Genomic DNA, 20,234 nt, shown 5'->3' with positions numbered 1-20,234 from the left:
TCAGAACCACACGGTCGTAACTCCTGGTCCCAACCACATGGTCGTAACTCCTGGTCCCAACCACACGGTCGTAACTCCTAGTCCCAGCCACACGGTCGTAACTCCTAGTCCCAGCCACATGGTTGTAACTCCTGGTCCCAGCCACACTGTCGAAACTCCGGGTCCCAGCCACATGGTCGTAACTCCTGGTCCCAACCACACGGTCGTAACTCCTGGTCCCAGCCACACGGTCGTAACTCCTGGTCCCAACCACACGGTCGTAACTCCTGGTCCCAGACACACGGTCGTAACTCCTGGTCCCAGCCACACGGTCGTAACTCCTAGTCCCAACCACATGGTCGTAACTCCTGGTCCCAGCCACACGGTCGTAACTCCTAGTCCCAACCACACGGTCGTAACTCCTAGTCCCAACCACACGGTCGTAACTCCTGGTCCCAGCCACACGGTCGTAACTCCGGGTCCCAACCACACTGTCGTAACTCCTGGTCCCAGCCACACTGTCGTAACTCCTGGTCCCAGCCACACAGTCATAACTCCTGGTCCCAGCCACACGGTCGTAACTCCTGGTCCCAACCACATGGTCGTAACTCCTGGTCCCAACCACACGGTCGTAACTCCTGGTCCCAACCACACTGTCGTAACTCCTGGTCCCAACCACACTGTCGTAACTCCTGGTCCCAACCACACGGTCGTAACTCCTAGCCGTCATGGTGGTGTCACCAGCAGTACTAGTGGTAGAGGTACCATCTGATTCGTGCTGCTGCTGGGCCAGAGGCTGGCAAGGCTTTTGGCTTTTGGTCTAATTGGTCATTTACATTTACACACTGAGGCTCAGCCAAGACAGACAGAGCCAGAGGGCGGTGGAGCGTTTGTATGGGTCTGTGTATGGGTGTGTGAGTGTAGTTGTGTGCGTGTAGCTGTGTGTGTGTGTGTGTATGGGTGGGTGTGTGTGTGTGTGTATGGGTGTGTGAGTGTAGTTGTGTGTGTGTAGTTGTGTGTGTGTGTGTGTGTGTGTGTGTGTATGGGTGGGTGTGTGTGTGTGTGTATGGGTGTGTGAGTGTAGTTGTGTGCGTGTAGTTGTGTGTGTGTGTGTGTATGGGTGGGTGTGTGTGTGTGTGTATGGGTGTGTGAGTGTAGTTGTGTGTGTGTGTGTGTGTGTGTGTGTGAGTGTAGTTGTGTGTGTGTGTGTGTGTGTGTGTGTGTGTGTGTGTGTGTAGTTGTGTGTGTGTGTGTGTGTGTGTGCTCTCATCTCTCCCCTGCCACAGTCTACCACTGTGTATTAGAACCCTGGAAGTACCACAACAGCACTGAAAGTTATTTATTGACCCATAAATCGCTCGTGTGGCTCTCACTAAAAGACCGGGAGGAGAGGAGTATGAGTGTGTGTGTGTGTGTGTGTGTGTGTGTAATAGGTCTCTCCGACTCTGTCTATTAAAGGATCAAGTATGGATGCAACATGTGTGACTACACAAATACGTTGCCTACTGCATATTGAGAGAACATGTCTATCAACTCTGATTGTTTTAAATATGGCGAACCTATTAGTAAGTCCATTAGAACGAATATCCTCTAACCCAGAGATGACCTTAACAGCTGGTATATATCTAGTGAGGTACCAGTATCACGATCAGCTGGTACATATCTAGGGAGGTACCAGTATCACGATCAGCTGGTACATATCTAGGGAGGTACCAGTACCACGATCAGCTGGTATATATCTAGGGAGGTAACAGTACCACAATCAGCTGGTATATATCTAGGGAGGTACCAGTACCACGATCAGCTGGTATATATCTAGGGAGGTAACAGTACCACGATCAGCTGGTATATATCTAGGGAGGTACCAGTACCACGATCAGCTGGTATATATCTAGGGAGGTACCAGTACCACGATCAGCTGGTATATATCTAGGGAGGTACCAGTATCACGATCAGCTGGTATATATCTAGGGAGGTACCAGTACCACGATCAGCTGGTATATATCTAGGGAGGTACCAGTAACACAATCAGCTGGTATATATCTAGGGAGGTACCAGTACCACGATCAGCTGGTATATATCTAGGGAGGTACCAGTACCACGATCAGCTGGTATATATCTAGGGAGGTACCAGTATCACGATCAGCTGGTATATATCTAGGGAGGTACCAGTACCACGATCAGCTGGTATATATCTAGGGAGGTACCAGTACCACGATCAGCTGGTATATATCTAGGGAGGTACCAGTAACACAATCAGCTGGTATATATCTAGGGAGGTAACAGTACCACGATCAGCTGGTATATATCTAGGGAGGTACCAGTATCACGATCAGCTGGTACATATCTAGGGAGGTACCAGTATCACGATCAGCTGGTACATATCTAGGGAGGTACCAGTATCACGATCAGCTGGTATATATCTAGGGAGGTACCAGTACCACAATCAGCTGGTATATATCTAGGGAGGTACCAGTATCACGATCAGCTTGTACATATCTAGGGAGATACCAGTATCACGATCAGCTGGTATATATCTAGGGAGGTACCAGTACCACGATCAGCTGGTATATATCTAGGGAGGTACCAGTATCACGATCAGCTGGTATATATCTAGGGAGGTACCAGTATCACGATCAGCTGGTATATATCTAGGGAGGTACCGGTACCACGATCAGCTGGTATATATCTAGGGAGGTACCAGTAACACAATCAGCTGGTATATATCTAGGGAGGTACCAGTAACACAATCAGCTGGTATATATCTAGTGAGGTACCAGTATCACGATCAGCTGGTATATATCTAGGGAGGTAACAGTACCACGATCAGCTGGTATATATCTAGGGAGGTACCAGTATCACGATCAGCTGGTACATATCTAGGGAGGTACCAGTATCACGATCAGCTGGTACATATCTAGGGAGGTACCAGTATCACGATCAGCTGGTATATATCTAGGGAGGTACCAGTACCACAATCAGCTGGTATATATCTAGGGAGGCACCAGTATCACGATCAGCTGGTATATATCTAGGGAGGTACCAGTATCACGATAAGCTGGTATATATCTAGGGAGGTAACAGTACCACGATCAGCTGGTATATATCTAGGGAGGTACCAGTATCACGATCAGCTGGTACATATCTAGGGAGGTACCAGTATCACGATCAGCTGGTGGTAATATGGGATCTGACAACAGTCTCTCTATACAGTATATGTCCTGAGAACAGTCTCTATATACAGTATATGTCCTGATAACAGTCTCTATATACTGTAAATGTGTTGATAACAGTCTCTATATTCTGTATATGTGTTGATAACAGCCTCTATATACTGTATATGTCCTGATAGCAGTCTCTATAGACTGTATATGTGTTGATAACGTGGTGTTTCCATGGAGATTGCTGTGTAGATGCAAGGGGAACAGTTCCTTACATTAGCCCCAGGAAGACCTCTCTGTCCAGCGAAGCCCCGGAGCCCGGCTGGGCCAACCTTCCCAGACGTACCCATTGGACCTGGGTCACCCTGGAGGAGAGATAGAGGAAGACTACATGAGATAGGGTATATCATGACAGGCATAGGCTGTCTATCTCTGTTCAATTCCTGTACCACCCCAGTCTCTCTCTGTTCAATTCCTGTACCACCCCAGTCTCTCTCTGTTCTATTCCTGTACCACCCCAGTCTCTCTCTGTTCTATTCCTGGATCACCCCAGTCTATCTCTGTTCTATTCCTGGATCACCCCAGTATATCTCTGTTCTATTCCTGGATCACCCCAGTCTATCTCTGTTCTATTCCTGGATCACCCCAGGCTATCTCTGTTCTATTCCTGGAACCACCCGAGTCTATTCCTGGATCACCCCAGTCTATTCCTGGATCACCCCAGTCTATCTCTGTTCTATTCCTGGATCACCCCAGTCTATCTCTGTTCTATTCCTGGATCACCCCAGTCTATCTCTGTTCTATTCCTGGATCACCCCAATCTATCTCTGTTCTATTCCTGGATCACCCCAGTCTCTCTCTGTTCTATTCCTGGATCACCCCAGTCTATCTCTGTTCTATTCCTGGACCACCCCAGCCTATCTCTGTTCTATTCCTGGATCACCCCAATCTATCTCTGTTCTATTCCTGGATCACCCCAGTCTATCTCTGTTCTATTCCTGGACCATAATGGTGTTTGTTATTCACTGGTTGCCCTTTTCTTGTGGCAACAGGTCACACATTTTGCTGCTGTAATGGCACACTGTGGTATTTCACCCAGTAGATATTGGAGTTAACCTAAATTGGATTTGCTTTTAGAATTCTATTTGTGTCTGTGTAATCTGAGGGAAATATGTGTCTCTAATATGGCATAGGAGGTTAGGAAGTGCAGCTCAGTTTCCACCTCATTTTGTGGGCTGTGTGCACATAGCCTGTTTTCTCCTGAGAGCCAGGTCTATCTACAGCGGCCTTTCTCAATAGCAAGGCTATGCTCACTGAGTCTGTACATAGTCAAAGCTTTCCTTAAGTTTGGGTCAGTCACAGTGGTCAGATATTCTGCCACTGTTTACTCTCTGTTTAGGGCCAAATAGCATTCTAGATTGCTCTGTTTTTTTGTTGATTCTTTCCAATGTGTCAAGTAATTCTCTTTTCTATTCTCATGATTTGGTTGGGTCTAATTGTGCTGCTGTCCTGGGGCTCTGTGGGGTGTGTTTGTGTTTGTGAACTGAGCCCCAGGACCAGCTTGCTTAAGGGACTCTTCTCCAGGTTCATCTCTCTGTAGGTGATGGCTTTGTTATCAAAGGTTTGGGAATCACTTCCTTTTTAGGTGGTTGTAGAATTGAACCTCCACACATGTAATTTCTCTCTTACATTGCACTCAGAACATCCTGAGATTCTGTTTCACCTACTCCACCTACTCCACATTGACAATCTGAATGTTAAATCTAATCGTCATCATCTTCAATGAGCATATTTTAAAAGAGGATCTTGGAAAATAACCTGTTGCTATTTTCATGAAATCTATTCTCAAGATTTTTGGAAATTAGCGTACATTGTTAGATATGTGCCATTAGGTTTTCCATGACAAGAGTAAGTGTTGTTATCCATTGTTCCTATTCTGGTATTTCAATAGACAAAGCCCAGTTGTGATTGTGTTTTCAACCCCACCCCCCATTTTCTTCATAAAATGCTTTGGCCGGGTGAGACCATTGTCGAGTCATAGGGGAGTTTGTTTACCTTTCCTCCTTCTTTTCCAGCAGCTCCAGGTAAACCTTGCTCTCCGGGGGGTCCAGGGGAACCAGGGTGTCCTCTCTCTCCGATGCCGCCGGTCTCTCCCGTTGGTCCCTGGCAGACAGACACAACACCAGATTTACATACTGTATCACATGTTTATGCTTATTAGATGACAGCAAACTAGTAAAACTAGGTTTTCAAGTACATGTTTTATATAATTTAGTGTGTGAATGATTACAGGTTAATTTTCCCCTAGTGTCCTGATAAACGTGTTTAGTGTGTATTGTGTAGTGCATAGTATATAGTGTGTAGTGTGTAGTGTGTAGTGCATAGTATATAGTGTGTAGTGTGTAGTGCATAGTATATAGTGTGTAGTGTGTAGTGTGTAGTGCATAGTATGTCGTGTGTAGTGTGTAGTGTGTAGTGTGTAGTGTGTAGTGCGTAGTATATAGTGTGTAGTGTGTGGGCCTACCTGAGGTCCTACAACACCTCCAGGCCCAGGTGGGCCAGTCTTTCCCTGGAAACCTGTCTCTCCTCTCTGCCCAGGGTGACCAGGCATTCCGTCTTTACCAGGGGGCCCCTGAGGGAGATGAGATGGACAGGTTACGTTAATAGGGACCACATTGCTGAAGTAGAATGCCACTGTAATACATTATGTAGTATCATCAGCTATTTTAAAGGAGAGGTAAGGGCCCTTAGGTTCTGGGAAGGGTACATAGGTTAGGGCCCTTAGGTTCTGGGAAGGGTACATAGGTTAGGGCCCTTAGGTTCTGGGAAGGGTACTTAAGTTAGGGCCCTTAGGTTCTGGGAAGGGTACATAGGTTAGGGCCCTTAGGTTCTGGGAAGGGTACATAGGTTAGGGCCCTTAGATTCTGGGAAGGGTACATAGGTAAGGGCCCTTAGGTTCTGGGAAGGGTACATAGGTTAGGGCCCTTAGGTTCTGGGAAGGGTACATAGGTTAGGGCCCTTAGGTTCTGGGAAGGGTACATAGGTTAGGGACCTTAGGTTCTGGGAAGGGTAAATAGGTTAGGGCCCTTAGGTTATGGGAAGGGTACATAGGTAAGGGCCCTTAGGTTCTGGGAAGGGTACACAGGTTAGGACCCTTAGGTTCTGGGAAGGGTACATAGGTTAGGGCCCTTAGGTTCTGGGAAGGGTACTTAAGTTAGGGCCCTTAGGTTCTGGGAAGGGTACATAGGTTAGGGCCCTTAGGTTCTGGGAAGGGTACATAGGTTAGGGCCCTTAGGTTCTGGGAAGGGCACATAGGTTAGGGCCCTTAGGTTCTAGGAAGGGTACATAGGTAAGGGCTCTTAGGTTCTGGGAAGGGTACATAGGTTAGGGCCCTTAGGTTCTGGGAAGGGTACATAGGTTAGGGCCCTTAGGTTCTGGGAAGGGTACATAGGTTAGGGCCCTTAGGTTCTGGGAAGGGTACATAGGTTAGGGACCTTAGGTTCTGGGAAGGGTAAATAGGTTAGGGCCCTTAGGTTATGGGAAGGGTACATAGGTAAGGGCCCTTAGGTTCTGGGAAGGGTACACAGGTTAGGACCCTTAGGTTCTGGGAAGGGTACATAGGTTAGGGCCCTTAGGTTCTGGGAAGGGTACTTAAGTTAGGGCCCTTAGGTTCTGGGAAGGGTACATAGGTTAGGGCCCTTAGGTTCTGGGAAGGGTACATAGGTTAGGGCCCTTAGGTTCTGGGAAGGGCACATAGGTTAGGGCCCTTAGGTTCTAGGAAGGGTACATAGGTAAGGGCTCTTAGGTTCTGGGAAGGGTACATAGGTTAGGGCCCTTAGGTTCTGGGAAGGGTACATAGGTTAGGGCCCTTAGGTTCTGGGAAGGGTACATCGGTTAGGGCCCTTAGGTTGTGGGAAGGGTACATAGGTTAGGGCCCTTAGGTTGTGGGAAGGGTACATAGGTTAGGGCCCTTAGGTTCTGGGAAGGGTATATACGTTTGGGCCCTGGGGTCCTGGGAAGGGTACTTACGTTTGGGCCCTTAGGTCCTGGGAAGGGTACATAGGTTAGGGCCCTTAGGTTCTGGGAAGGGTACATAGGTTAGGGCCCTTAGGTTCTGGGAAGGGCACATAGGTTAGGGCCCTTAGGTTCTAGGAAGGGTACATAGGTAAGGGCTCTTAGGTCCTGGGAAGGGTACATAGGTTAGGGCCCTTAGGTCCTAGGAAGGGTACTTACGTTTGGGCCCTTAGGACCTGGGAAGCCGACTGGCCCCTGGGGTCCTTGAGGTCCCTGTGATAAAAGAAGAAAAAATGAACATCCTTAATCCTCAACCTCCTCCCAATGACCTCCAACTAAAACCATCCTTAATCCTCAACCTCCTCCCAATGACCTCCAACTAAAAACATCCTTAATCCTCCAACCTCCTCCCAATGACCTCCAACTAAAACCATCCTTAATCCTCAACCTCCCCCCAATGACCTCCAACTAAAACCATCCTTAATCCTCAACCTCCTCCCAATGGCCTCCAAACTAAAACCATCCTTTATCCTCAACCTCCTCCCAATGGCCTCCAAACTAAAACCATCCTTTATCCTCAACCTCCTCCCAATGACCTCCAACTAAAACCATCCTTAATCCTCCAACCTCCTCCCAATGACCTCCAAACTAAAACCATCCTTTATCCTCCAACCTCCCCCCAATGACCTCCAACTAAAACCATCCTTAATCCTCAACCTCCTCCCAATGACCTCCAACTAAAACCATCCTTTATCCTCAACCTCCTCCCAATGACCTCCAAACTAAAACCATCCTTTATCCTCAACCTCCCCCCAATGACCTCCAACTAAAACCATCCTTAATCCTCAACCTCCTCCCAATGGCCTCCAACTAAAACATGTCCGCAGATTCTTTGCAATAGAACAGAATACATATATTTAGTACTTACTCTCTCTCCTGGTCCACCGGGAGGTCCGTCGTTGCCTGATGTTCCCTGTGGAGCAGACAAACACAGTCAGATATAGGCTGGAGAGATGGGTTGGAATCTTCGGCATTGTCCTTGACTGCTTCAGGTCATATCTTTGTGGCAGATTTGCCTCAGCGAGCACGGGTGGTTCTGTATCACCCCAAACACTTTTTTCACTATTGTGTCCCTCAGGGCTCAGTTCTGGGGCCCATCCACCCCCCCCCTGTATATCCTTCCTCTTGGTGACATCATCCTCAATCATAGCATTCAGTTTCGCTGCTCCCGGGTGACCAAGCTAGCGTGGCTACTCTTCACAAGTGAAGAGACGACCATTCCAGAGTCTAGGTTGAAAACTAAAGGAGACCGGGCATTTTCCATTAGGGCCACTAGACTGTGGAATGGTCTGCCAGAGATCAGGCTTGCGGACCCAGTGCCTCGTTTTAAATCCCTGCTGAGAATATACTTTTAGAAAGATGGTTTTAATGTTAGATTTTAAATAGCTATCTTTTGTTTTTCATTTCTCCTTCTTATTGTTAGTATTTTATTTGATTGTATTATTTAATGATGTGATGCACTTCCTTATTAGTATTGAAAAGCGCTACACAAATAAAGTTATTATTATTATTATTATTATTATTATTACTATTATTATTATTAATATTATTATTATTAGTATTATTAGTATTATTATTATTATTATTATTATTATTATTATTATTATTATGTTATTATTATTATTATTATTATTATTGTTACTATTATTATTATTATTATTATTATTATTATTATTATTATTATTATTGTTATTATTATTATTATTATTATTATTATTATTATTATTGTTATTATTATTATTATTATTGTTATTATTATTATTATTATTATTATTATTATTATTATTATTGTTATTATTATTATTATTATTATTATTATTATTATTATTATTATTATTATTGTTATTTTTATTATTATTATTATTATTATTATTGTTATTATTATTATTATTATTATTATTATTATCATTATTATTATTATTATTATTGTTATTATCATTATTATTATTGTTATTATTATTATTATTATTATGTTATTATTATTATTATTATTATTATTATTATTATTATTATTATCATTATTATAATATTGTAAAGTAGGCCCGGGTCAAATCATGTTATATACATTCAAACATCTGAGCTTCACTTGATGTAATTTGCCATTTATTCATAGAACCAAATATGGCTAGAAGATGTTTCTGGATGGGTCATCGTCCTGGTTAGGTGACACTTATCTTCTACTCGACTTAGAGACGGATATAAACTGACCTTAGCACCTGGCTTTCCAGTTGGTCCTCTGGCACCTCTTCCACCACGGGGACCCTAGATTACAGGAACACAGAGGTGACCAATCATCATCATAGCAACTCAGAGATGGTGTTGTGTTAGAAGAGAGAGAATAGACTGCGGACCGACTGATGAGTTTCCAGGTTCTTACCGTTGGGCCACGTTGTCCTCTGGGTCCAGATTTACCAGCGATACCCTGAAAAACAACCACACAAACATCTTTATTCGTGAGACCTGGGAGGGGGGGGGGATCTCAAACAAACAATCAAACTTGATATGAGAGAAATAGAAAGGATACATTGACTATATATATTGACTGATAAACATGAGGTAAACAGTAATTACAGATTAATCTATACACACAAAGTTAAGATCATTCAAACACACTATAGCTCCCTCAGACAGACAGACTGCTCTGTGGATGAATGAGATAAAACGATCTGCAAACATCTTTTAGAGAAATAAATCTGAAGATCAGGGCACGCGGTGAGTTGACATATACCCACATTACCCAGAGTTACTTAAAGTTGACAGCATGACCTGCCTGTCAGCTCTGGCATATCGGCTCCTGATGTGTCTAGGGTTAATGTCCCAAAATGGCACTCTATTCCCTATTTAGTGCACTAGGTCCCCATAGATCCCTGGTGTAAAGTAGTGCACTAAATAGGGAACAAGGTACCATTTGGGATGTAGACTAAGTGTCTGTCTACTTCTCACTCCTCACCGTTTGTCTGTCTGTCTGTCTGTCTGTTTGAGAGGAAAGGAGCCTCTTTTACCAATTCCCTCTCCCCCTTCTTACTCCCCCCCCCCCTCTTCTCCTCTCTCCCTCCCCTCTCCTCCCTCCTCTCATCCTCTCTTCACTGGACTCCTGCTGGGCAGTGCTAGACTTCGATGTTCCACTCCACTTCCCCTACTATTGAGTTGTACTGACTTGATTATTTACTTTGGCAGTAGTTCTTGAATTGACTTGTCCTACTTTACTTTGGCAGTAGTTCTTCTTGACGCTACTTGTGCTACTTTACTTTGGCAGTAGTCCTTCATGAATCTACTTGTCGTACTTTACTTTGACAGTAGTCCTTCTTAATCCTACTTGGAGGTTAAGGAATGTAGTTCCACAAGAGTATTTCAGACTGGTGTCCTAGAGGTGTCCTGGCTAAATTCCCAATTTGGCCCTCAAACCATCACGGTCACCTAAAAATCCCCAGTTTACAATTGGCTCATTCATCCCCCCCTCCTCTCCCCTGTAACTATTCCCCAGGTCGTTGCTGCAAATGAGAACGTGTTCTCAGTCAACTTACCTGGTAAAATAACAGATCATTAAATACATAGAAGAGGGTGAAGAGACATGTTACGAGACATGTTACGAGACATGGAATGATCTAAAGAGCCTCACCCTTCCTCCTTTCTCTCCGTTGGAGCCGAGGAATCCAGGGAAGCCACTGGAGCCCTGTGAACGGAGAGGTGGTTAGAGAACAGAAGGAACTATACAGGGATAGTTAGAGAGATGAAGAAGGGAACTGGATAGAGAGATGAAGAAGAGAGAGGAATGGAGAGAGGTGGATAGAGAGGTGGATAGAGAGGTAGATAGAGAGATGCAGAAGAGAAATGGATAGAGAGATACAGAAGAGAAATGGATAGAGAAAGGAATGGAGAGAGGTGGATAGAGAGAGGAAGAAGAGAGGGATAGAGAGATGGATAGAGAGATGGATAGAGAGATGAAGAAGAGAGATGGATAGAGAGATGAAGAAGAGAGTTGGATAGAGAGATGGATAGAGAGATGAAGAAGAGAGATGGATAGAGAGATGGATAGAGAGATGGATAGAGAGATGAAGAAGAGAGTTGGATAGAGAGATGGATAGAGAGATGGATAGAGAGATGAAGAAGAGAGTTGGATAGAGAGATGGATAGAGAGATGAAGAAGATAGATGGATAGAGAGATGGATAGAGAGATGAAGAAGATAGATGGATAGAGAGATGAAGAAGAGAGATGGATAGAGAGATGGATAGAGAGAGGAAGAAGAGAGATGGATTGAGAGATCGATAGAGAGATGAAGAAGAGAGATGGATAGAGAGAGGAATGGAGAGATGAAGAAGAGAGATGGATAGAGAGATGGATAGAGATGAAGAAGAGAGATGGATAGAGGGAGGAAGAAGAGAGACGGACAGAGAGAGGAAGAGCGGACAGGAATATATACTACATTTCAAGTGACCTCTGTCCAATATAATCAAGCCTCACACAGAATAGAAAGTGACACAGGGCTAAAATAATCTCGCTGAAAAACCTAAGAGGCGCTAGCTTGTTAGCACACAGTTAGAAACGAAGACATATGAGAGAAAGACGAGGTTGATCCTGTTTGACACACATCCGCCGTTTAGCTGTTGCCACATTGACGGCCATCACAATACCAGTCCAATAAACGACCCGCGGGACTAGGTAGCACGACCCGGCAAAGTGCTCCCTTTGGCATGATAATTACCATGTTGACTAAAGAATGAAACCCATAGGAGTTTACCAATGTGGTATCCCTTCAAGTAGCATTGAAAATACAGATACATTAAGAAAAAGAGTTATACCCTGACCACTATATTATTCAATTATTGCACTAACAGTGCTCGTGCGAGCCAACCAGCATCCGCGTTGCCAAGGACTAAAATAGAAGTCAGTTCTATTTGTGACGCAGATCACGCTGCAAGTCCTGCCTCTCCCACCTCCTCATTGGTTTTGTCACGACTTCCGCCGAAGTTGGCTCCCCAGCCTGTTCGGGCGGCGCTCGGCGGTCGTCGTCACCGTCCTACTAGCCGCTACCGATCCCTTTTTCCGTTTGTCTGTTGGTTTTTGTCTTATTAGTTTCACCTGTGTTTATTTTGGTTTAATTAGCTTCCCTATATGTAGTAGTTTGACCCGCCCTAGTTTTGTGCGGGATTGTCTTAATGTTACGTGTGTGCATGTTAGGTAGTGGTGGATTGTCTTTATGTTATGTGTGTTCATGTTAGGTAGTGGTGGATTGTCTTTATGTTACGTGTGTGCATGTTAGGTAGTGGTGGATTGTCTCTATGTTATGTGTGTTCATGTTAGGTAGTGGTGGATTGTCTTTATGTTACGTGTGTGCATGTTAGGTAGTGGTGGATTGTCTTTACGTTACGTGTGTGCATGTTAGGTAGTGGTGGATTGTCTTTATGTTACGTGTGTGCATGTTAGGTAGTGGTGGATTGTCTTAATGTTACGTGTGTGCATGTTAGGTAGTGGTGGATTTTCATTTCTTTACTTGACACCCTGTGGTTTTTGGGTTGTCTTGTATAGTGTCCTGCGTCCTGTATTGTGTTGGTCTTATTATTTTGGTGTGCAAGAGTAAAGCACTTCAGCTCAGTTACTCTCTCTCTCTCTGCATCTGATTCCTGCACCCACCTAGTCCCGCGTGACAGGTTTATAGAAGCAGGTACTCACGTGCCATCTCCTCATTGGTTATACCCACGTGGGTGACTGAAAGACGAACGAGGTCGGTGGAGGTAATGCACCTAATTTATGACAGTTGCCAATCGCAATATAAAGTCCAGAGAAGATAAAGCCTGGAAGGAGGAGAGATGACTAGAAATGATTCGGTTGACCGTTTTATGTGTGGATTAATTGTCGGAGTAGAGGACCTTGTGCATTTCAGGTGAAATAATAACTCAATGTTTATATCCCAGGGCAAATTACCTAGCAACAGCAAGCTAGCTAAATAGGACAAATTAGCTAGCAAGTGCAAGCTAAGTAGCTAAATTGCCATACATGTTTAATGCTTTTCGTCCCCAAATTAATATATTCGGTTCGGAGTTTGTTTTGATATTTTAACCTGCGTGTCGTGATCACGTTTGGTGTGGGGGGACAAAATACATTTATATGGGATGACGCAGCCGGTCTGGGTTCCGTGTTATAGTGGATGTGCTTCATAGCACATAGACATGCGCTCTCATACAGTGAATACATCTGTCTACCTGTGTATGTGTGACTGTGTTATCTGTGAGGACAGTGACTGTGCTACTTGTGAGGACAGTGACTGTGCTACTTGTGAGGACAGTGACTGTGTTATTTGTGAGGACAGTGACTGTGCTACTTGTGAGGACAGTGACTGTGTTATTTGTGAGGACAGTGACTGTGCTACTTGTGAGGACAGTGACTGTGCTACTTGTGAGGACAGTGACTGTGCTACTTGTGAGGACAGTGACTGTGTTATCTGTGAGGACAGTGACTGTGCTACTTGTGAGGACAGTGACTGTGTTATTTGTGAGGACAGTGACTGTGCTACTTGTGAGGACAGTGACTGTGCTATTTGTGAGGACAGTGACTGTGTTATCTGTGAGGACAGTGACTGTGCTACTTGTGAGGACAGTGGCTGTGCTACTTGTGAGGACAGTGGCTGTGCTACTTGTGAGGACAGTGGCTGTGCTACTTGTGAGGACAGTGACTGTGCTACTTGTGAGGACAGTGACTGTGCTACTTGTGAGGACAGTGACTGTGTTATTTGTGAGGACAGTGACTGTGCTATCTGTGAGGACAGTGACTGTGCTACTTGTGAGGACAGTAACTGTGTTATTTGTGAGGACAGTGACTGTGCTACTTGTGAGGACAGTGACTGTGCTACTTGTGAGGACAGTGACTGTGCTACTTGTGAGGACAGTGACTATGCTATCTGTGAGGAGAGTGACTGTGCTACTTGTGAGGACAGTGACTGTGTTATCTGTGAGGACAGTGACTGTTCTACTTGTGAGGACAGTGACTGTGCTACTTGTGAGGACAGTGACTGTGTTATTTGTGAGGACAGTGACTGTGCTATCTGTGAGGACAGTGACTGTGCTATCTGTGAGGACAGTGACTGTGCTATCTGTGAGGACAGTGACTGTGCTATCTGTGAGGACAGTGACTGTGCTATCTGTGAGGACAGTGACTGTGCTATCTGTGAGGACAGTGACTGTGCTATCTGTGAGGACAGTGACTGTGCTATCTGTGAGGACAGTGACTGTGCTATCTGTGAGGACAGTGACTATGCTATCTGTGAGGACAGTGACTGTGCTATCTGTGAGGACAGTGACTGTGCTATCTGTGAGGACAGTGACTGTGCTATCTGTGAGGACAGTGACTGTGCTATCTGTGAGGACAGTGACTGTGCTATCTGTGAGGACAGTGACTGTACTATCTGTGAGGACAGTGACTGTGCTATCTGTGAGGACAGTGACTGTGCTATCTGTGAGGACAGTGACTGTGCTATCTGTGAGGACAGTGACTGTGCTATCTGTGAGGACAGTGACTGTGCTATCTGTGAGGACAGTGACTGTGCTATCTGTGAGGACAGTGACTGTGCTATCTGTGAGGACAGTGACTGTGCTATCTGTGAGGACAGTGACTATGCAATCTGTGAGGACAGTGACTGTGCTATCTGTGAGGACAGTGACTGTGCTATCTGTGAGGACAGTGACTGTGCTATCTGTGAGGACAGTGACTATGCAATCTGTGAGGACAGTGACTGTGCTATCTGTGAGGACAGTGACTGTGCTATCTGTGAGGACAGTGACTGTGCTATCTGTGAGGACAGTGACTGCGACAGTGGTGACAGCCAGGAAGGGAGAAGGATCTCTTTGGCTTAATTATTTTTTTATCACATCGTTGCAAGTTCTGCTAAACTAAACAGTGAGAAGAGGAGGAGAGGAGAGGGGAGGAGAGAAGGAGGAGGAGAAGGAGAGGGGATAAGAGGAGGAGAGGAGGGGAGAAGAGGAGGAGAGGGGAGAGGAGGAGGAGAGGAGAGGAGGAGGAGAGGAGGAGAGGAGAGGAGAGGAGAGGAGGAGGAGAGGAGAGGAGAGGAATCGGAGAGGAGAAGAGGGGAGGAGGAGAGGGGAGAAGAGGAGGAGGAGAAGAGGGGAGGAGAGGAGAGGGGAGAAGAGGAGGAGGAGGAGGAGAGGGGATAAGAGGAGGAGAGGAGGGGAGAAGAGGAGGAGGGGACTGGAGAAGAGACAAGAAGGATAAGAGAAGAAAGGAGAGCTGGAAAAGGCAGGAGAGAAGGAGAGGAGGAGAGGAGAGGAGAAGAGGGGAGGAGGAGGAGAGGGGAGAAGAGGAGGAGGAGACTGGAGAAGAGAGAAGAAGGATAAGAGAAGAAAGGAGAGCTGGAAAAGGCAGGAGAGAAGGAGAGGAGGAGAGGAGAGGAGAGGGGAGGAGGAGGAGAGGGGAGAAGAGGAGGAGGAGAAGAGGGGAGGAGAGGAGAGGGGAGAAGAGGAGGAGGAGGAGGAGAGGAGAGGAGAAGAGGAAAAGATAGCAGCCAAGTTTGATTTGCACTTCACTCACAAGACAGACAAAGCGATTGCAAATAGCTTGGTGAATTAACATTGGGAGAAAGCTGTTAACAGAGACTGCCAGAGCCACGCAACAAGAGTAATAACCCTCAGTCACTTGTTTACAGAGGGAAGAAAAGGGAGAGGTCAAATCAACTCCAACCCTCGGCAAACTACCTTTTCATACACTATGAACATTTCTAAATGTAGATGTTTTCTTTATTTCCTAATCAGGGACTGGTTTCTGAACAACTCTGTTTAATCAAACATTCCCCCGGGGCATAGTGACTGAATCACTCTGTTTAGCCAACTGTTCCACTGACATAGTGTCTGTCCCAAAGTGACAGAGGTGTCTGTCCCAAAGTGACAGGGGTGTCTGTCCCAAAGTGACAGGGGTGTCTGTCCCAAAGTGACAGGGGTGTCTGTCCCAAAGTGACAGGGATGTCTGTCCCAAAGTGACAGGGGTTTCTGTCCCAAAGTGACAGGGGTTTCTGTCCCAAAGTGACAGGGGTGTCTGTCCCAAAGTGACAGAGGTGTCTGTCCCAAAGTGACAGGGGTGTCTGTCCCAAAGTGACATAGTGTCTGTCCCAAAGTGACAGAGGTGTCTGTCCCAAAGTGACAGGGGTGTCTGTCCCAAAGTGACATAGTGTCTGTCCCAAAGTGACATAGTGTCTGTCCCAAAGTGACAGGGGTGTCTGTCCCAAAGTGACAGGGGTGTCTGTCCCAAAGTGACAGGTGTGTCTATCTCAAGTGACAATGGTGTCTGTCCCAAAGTGACAGAGGTGTCTGTCCCAAAGAGACAGGGGTGTCTGTCCCAAAGTGACAGGGGTGTCTGTCCCAAGTGACAGAGGTGTCTGTCCCAAAGTGACAGGGGTGTCTGTCCCAAAGTGACAGGGGTGTCTGTCCCAAAGTGACAGGGGTGTCTGTCCCAAAGTGACAGGGGTGTCTGTCCTAAAGTGACAGGGGTGTCTGTCCCAAAGTGACAGAGGTGTCTGTCCCAAGTGACAGGGGTGTCTGTCCCAAGTGACAGCGGTGTCTGTCCCAAAGTGACAGGGGTGTCTGTCCCAAAGTGACAGGGGTGTCTGTCCCAAGTTGAACCCTATTCACTTGATAGTGCACTAATTTTAACCAGGGCCCAAAAGGCTGATTCATAAATACAGGAAGGAGTAGGGACAGGTGCTGACATCAGCAGATACCTCATTGGATAACTCAGGATGAGTGGAAGATGGGTAGGAGGAAGAGTCAGCAATATAAACACACACACACACGCATTCACTCACACAATTACTTACACACACACACACACACTCATACATACACACGCACGCACACACTCAAGCACACAAACAGGCACGCACACACACACCCTGTTTTCACATACCTTGGGTCCTTGTCTTCCTGGGTAACCAGGTAACCCGGGGACACCAAGTTTACCCTAAACAACAACAACAAGAAAGAAAATACAGGTTCTTAAAAACAGATCAAGATAGGGAGGATAGTGGTAGTGGTAGGGTTAGTGGTAGGGTTAGTGGTAGTGGTAGGGTTAGTGGTAGTGGTAGTGGTAGGGTTAGTGGTAGTGGTAGGGTTAGTGGTAGTGGTAGTGGTAGGGTTAGTGGTAGGGTTAGTGGTAGTGGTAGGGTTAGTGGTAGGGTTAGTGGTAGGGTTAGTGGTAGGGTTAGTGGTAGGGTTAGTGGTAGGGTTAGTGGTAGTGGTAGGGTTAGTGGTAGGGTTAGAGGTAGGGTTAGTGGTAGTGGTAGGGTTAGTGGTAGTGGTAGTGGTAGGGTTAGTGGTAGGGTTAGTGGTAGTGGTAGGGTTAGTGGTAGGGTTAGCTGTAGTGGTAGGGTTAGTGGTAGGGTTAGTGGTAGGGTTAGTGGTAGGGTTAGTGGTAGGGTTAGTGGTAGTGGTAGGGTTAGTGGTAGTGGTAGTGGTAGGGTTAGTGGTAGGGTTAGTGGTAGTGGTAGGGTTAGTGGTAGGGTTAGTGGTAGGGTTAGTGGTAGGGTTAGTGGTAGGGTTAGTGGTAGGGTTAGTGGTAGTGGTAGGGTTAGTGGTAGGGTTAGAGGTAGGGTTAGTGGTAGTGGTAGGGTTAGTGGTAGGGTTAGTGGTAGGGTTAGTGGTAGGGTTAGTGGTAGTGGTAGGGTTAGTGGTAGGGTTAGAGGTAGGGTTAGTGGTAGTGGTAGGGTTAGTGGTAGTGGTAGGGTTAGTGGTAGTGGTAGGGTTAGTGGTAGTGGTAGTGGTAGTGGTAGGGTTAGTGGTAGTGGTAGGGTTAGTGGTAGTGGTAGGGTTAGTGGTAGTGGTAGTGGTAGGGTTAGTGGTAGTGGTAGGGTTAGTGGTAGTGGTAGGGTTAGTGGTAGTGATAGTGGTAGGGTTAGTGGTAGTGGTAGTGGTAGGGTTAGTGGTAGTGGTAGGGTTAGTGGTAGTGGTAGGGTTAGTGGTAGTGATAGTGGTAGGGTTAGTGGTAGTGGTAGGGTTAGTGGTAGTGGTAGTGGTAGGGTTAGTGGTAGTGGTAGGGTTAGTGGTAGTGGTAGTGGTAGGGTTAGTGGTAGTGGTAGGGTTAGTGGTAGTGGTAGGGTTAGTGGTAGTGATAGTGGTAGGGTTAGTGGTAGGGTTAGTGGTAGTGGTAGGGTTAGTGGTAGTGGTAGGGTTAGTGGTAGTGGTAGTGGTAGGGTTAGTGGTAGGGTTAGTGGTAGTGGTAGGGTTAGTGGTAGGGTTAGTGGTAGGGTTAGTGGTAGGGTTAGTGGTAGGGTTAGTGGTAGGGTTAGTGGTAGTGGTAGGGTTAGAGGTAGGGTTAGTGGTAGTGGTAGGGTTAGTGGTAGTGGTAGTGGTAGGGTTAGTGGTAGGGTTAGTGGTAGTGGTAGGGTTAGTGGTAGGGTTAGTGGTAGTGGTAGGGTTAGTGGTAGGGTTAGTGGTAGTGGTAGGGTTAGTGGTAGTGGTAGTGGTAGGGTTAGTGGTAGGGTTAGTGGTAGTGGTAGGGTTAGTGGTAGGGTTAGTGGTAGGGTTAGTGGTAGGGTTAGTGGTAGGGTTAGTGGTAGGGTTAGTGGTAGTGGTAGGGTTAGTGGTAGGGTTAGAGGTAGGGTTAGTGGTAGTGGTAGGGTTAGTGGTAGGGTTAGTGGTAGGGTTAGTGGTAGGGTTAGTGGTAGTGGTAGGGTTAGTGGTAGGGTTAGAGGTAGGGTTAGTGGTAGTGGTAGGGTTAGTGGTAGTGGTAGGGTTAGTGGTAGTGGTAGGGTTAGTGGTAGTGGTAGTGGTAGTGGTAGGGTTAGTGGTAGTGGTAGGGCTAGTGGTAGTGGTAGGGTTAGTGGTAGTGGTAGTGGTAGGGTTAGTGGTAGTGGTAGGGTTAGTGGTAGTGGTAGGGTTAGTGGTAGTGATAGTGGTAGGGTTAGTGGTAGTGGTAGGGTTAGTGGTAGTGGTAGGGTTAGTGGTAGTGATAGTGGTAGGGTTAGTGGTAGTGGTAGGGTTAGTGGTAGTGGTAGGGTTAGTGGTAGTGGTAGGGTTAGTGGTAGTGGTAGGGTTAGTGGTAGTGGTAGGGTCAGTGGTAGGGTTAGTGGTAGTGGTAGGGTTAGTGGTAGTGGTAGGGTTAGTGGTAGTGGTAGGGTTAGTGGTAGGGTTAGTGGTAGTGGTAGGGTTAGTGGTAGTGGTAGGGTTAGTGGTAGTGGTAGGGTTAGTGGTAGTGGTAGGGTCAGTGGTAGGGTTAGTGGTAGTGGTAGGGTTAGTGGTAGTGGTAGGGTTAGTGGTAGTGGTAGGGTTAGTGGTAGGGTTAGTGGTAGTGGTAGGGTTAGTGGTAGTGGTAGGGTTAGTGGTAGTGGTAGGGTTAGTGGTAGGGTTAGTGGTAGTGGTAGGGTTAGTGGTAGTGGTAGGGTTAGTGGTAGTGGTAGGGTTAGTGGTAGGGTTAGTGGTAGTGGTAGGGTTAGTGGTAGTGGTAGGGTTAGTGGTAGTGGTAGGGTTAGTGGTAGGGTTAGTGGTAGTGGTAGGGTTAGTGGTAGTGGTAGTGGTAGGGTTAGTGGTAGTGGTAGGGTTAGTGGTAGTGGTAGGGTTAGTGATAGGGTTAGTGGTAGTGGTAGGGTTAGTGGTAGTGGTAGTGGTAGGGTTAGTGGTAGTGGTAGGGTTAGTGGTAGTGGTAGGGTTAGTGGTAGTGGTAGGGTTAGTGGTAGTGGTAGTGGTAGGGTTAGTGGTAGTGGTAGTGGTAGGGTTAGTGGTAGTGGTAGGGTTAGTGGTAGTGGTAGGGTTAGTGGTAGTGGTAGGGTTAGTGGTAGTGGTAGGGTTAGTGGTAGTGGTAGGGTTAGTGGTAGTGGTAGGGTTAGTGGTAGTGGTAGTGGTAGTGGTAGGGTTAGTGGTAGTGGTAGTGGTAGGGTTAGTGGTAGTGGTAGGGTTAGTGGTAGTGGTAGAGTTAGTGGTAGTGGTAGGGTTAGTGGTAGGGTTAGTGGTAGTGGTAGGGTTAGTGGTAGTGGTAGGGTTAGTGGTAGTGGTAGGGTTAGTGGTAGTGGTAGGGTTAGTGGTAGT

General features: G+C 46.4%; 1 protein-coding gene across 1 annotated transcript in view; it reads right to left on the bottom strand.

The window, feature by feature from the left end:
- LOC110530844 (collagen alpha-1(XI) chain) overlaps nt 1-20,234 on the bottom strand; it is a 203,533-nt gene that overhangs the window by 39,912 nt on the left and 143,387 nt on the right. The window contains exons 30-38 of the mRNA XM_036986621.1: nt 17,122-17,175; nt 10,834-10,887; nt 9,592-9,636; nt 9,423-9,476; nt 8,083-8,127; nt 7,374-7,427; nt 5,665-5,772; nt 5,196-5,303; nt 3,416-3,505 (exon numbers count right to left, since the gene is read on the bottom strand). Of these exons, the coding sequence (XP_036842516.1) occupies nt 3,416-3,505; nt 5,196-5,303; nt 5,665-5,772; nt 7,374-7,427; nt 8,083-8,127; nt 9,423-9,476; nt 9,592-9,636; nt 10,834-10,887; nt 17,122-17,175 (612 nt within the window). The remainder of the gene's footprint in view (nt 1-3,415; nt 3,506-5,195; nt 5,304-5,664; nt 5,773-7,373; nt 7,428-8,082; nt 8,128-9,422; nt 9,477-9,591; nt 9,637-10,833; nt 10,888-17,121; nt 17,176-20,234) is intronic.

The sequence above is a fragment of the Oncorhynchus mykiss genome, chromosome 8 (assembly GCF_013265735.2).
Source record: "Oncorhynchus mykiss isolate Arlee chromosome 8, USDA_OmykA_1.1, whole genome shotgun sequence".
Lineage (NCBI taxonomy): Eukaryota > Metazoa > Chordata > Actinopteri > Salmoniformes > Salmonidae > Oncorhynchus > Oncorhynchus mykiss.
The sequence above is the reverse complement of the archived record's forward strand: the minus strand, read 5'-3'. Positions and strand labels throughout refer to the sequence as shown.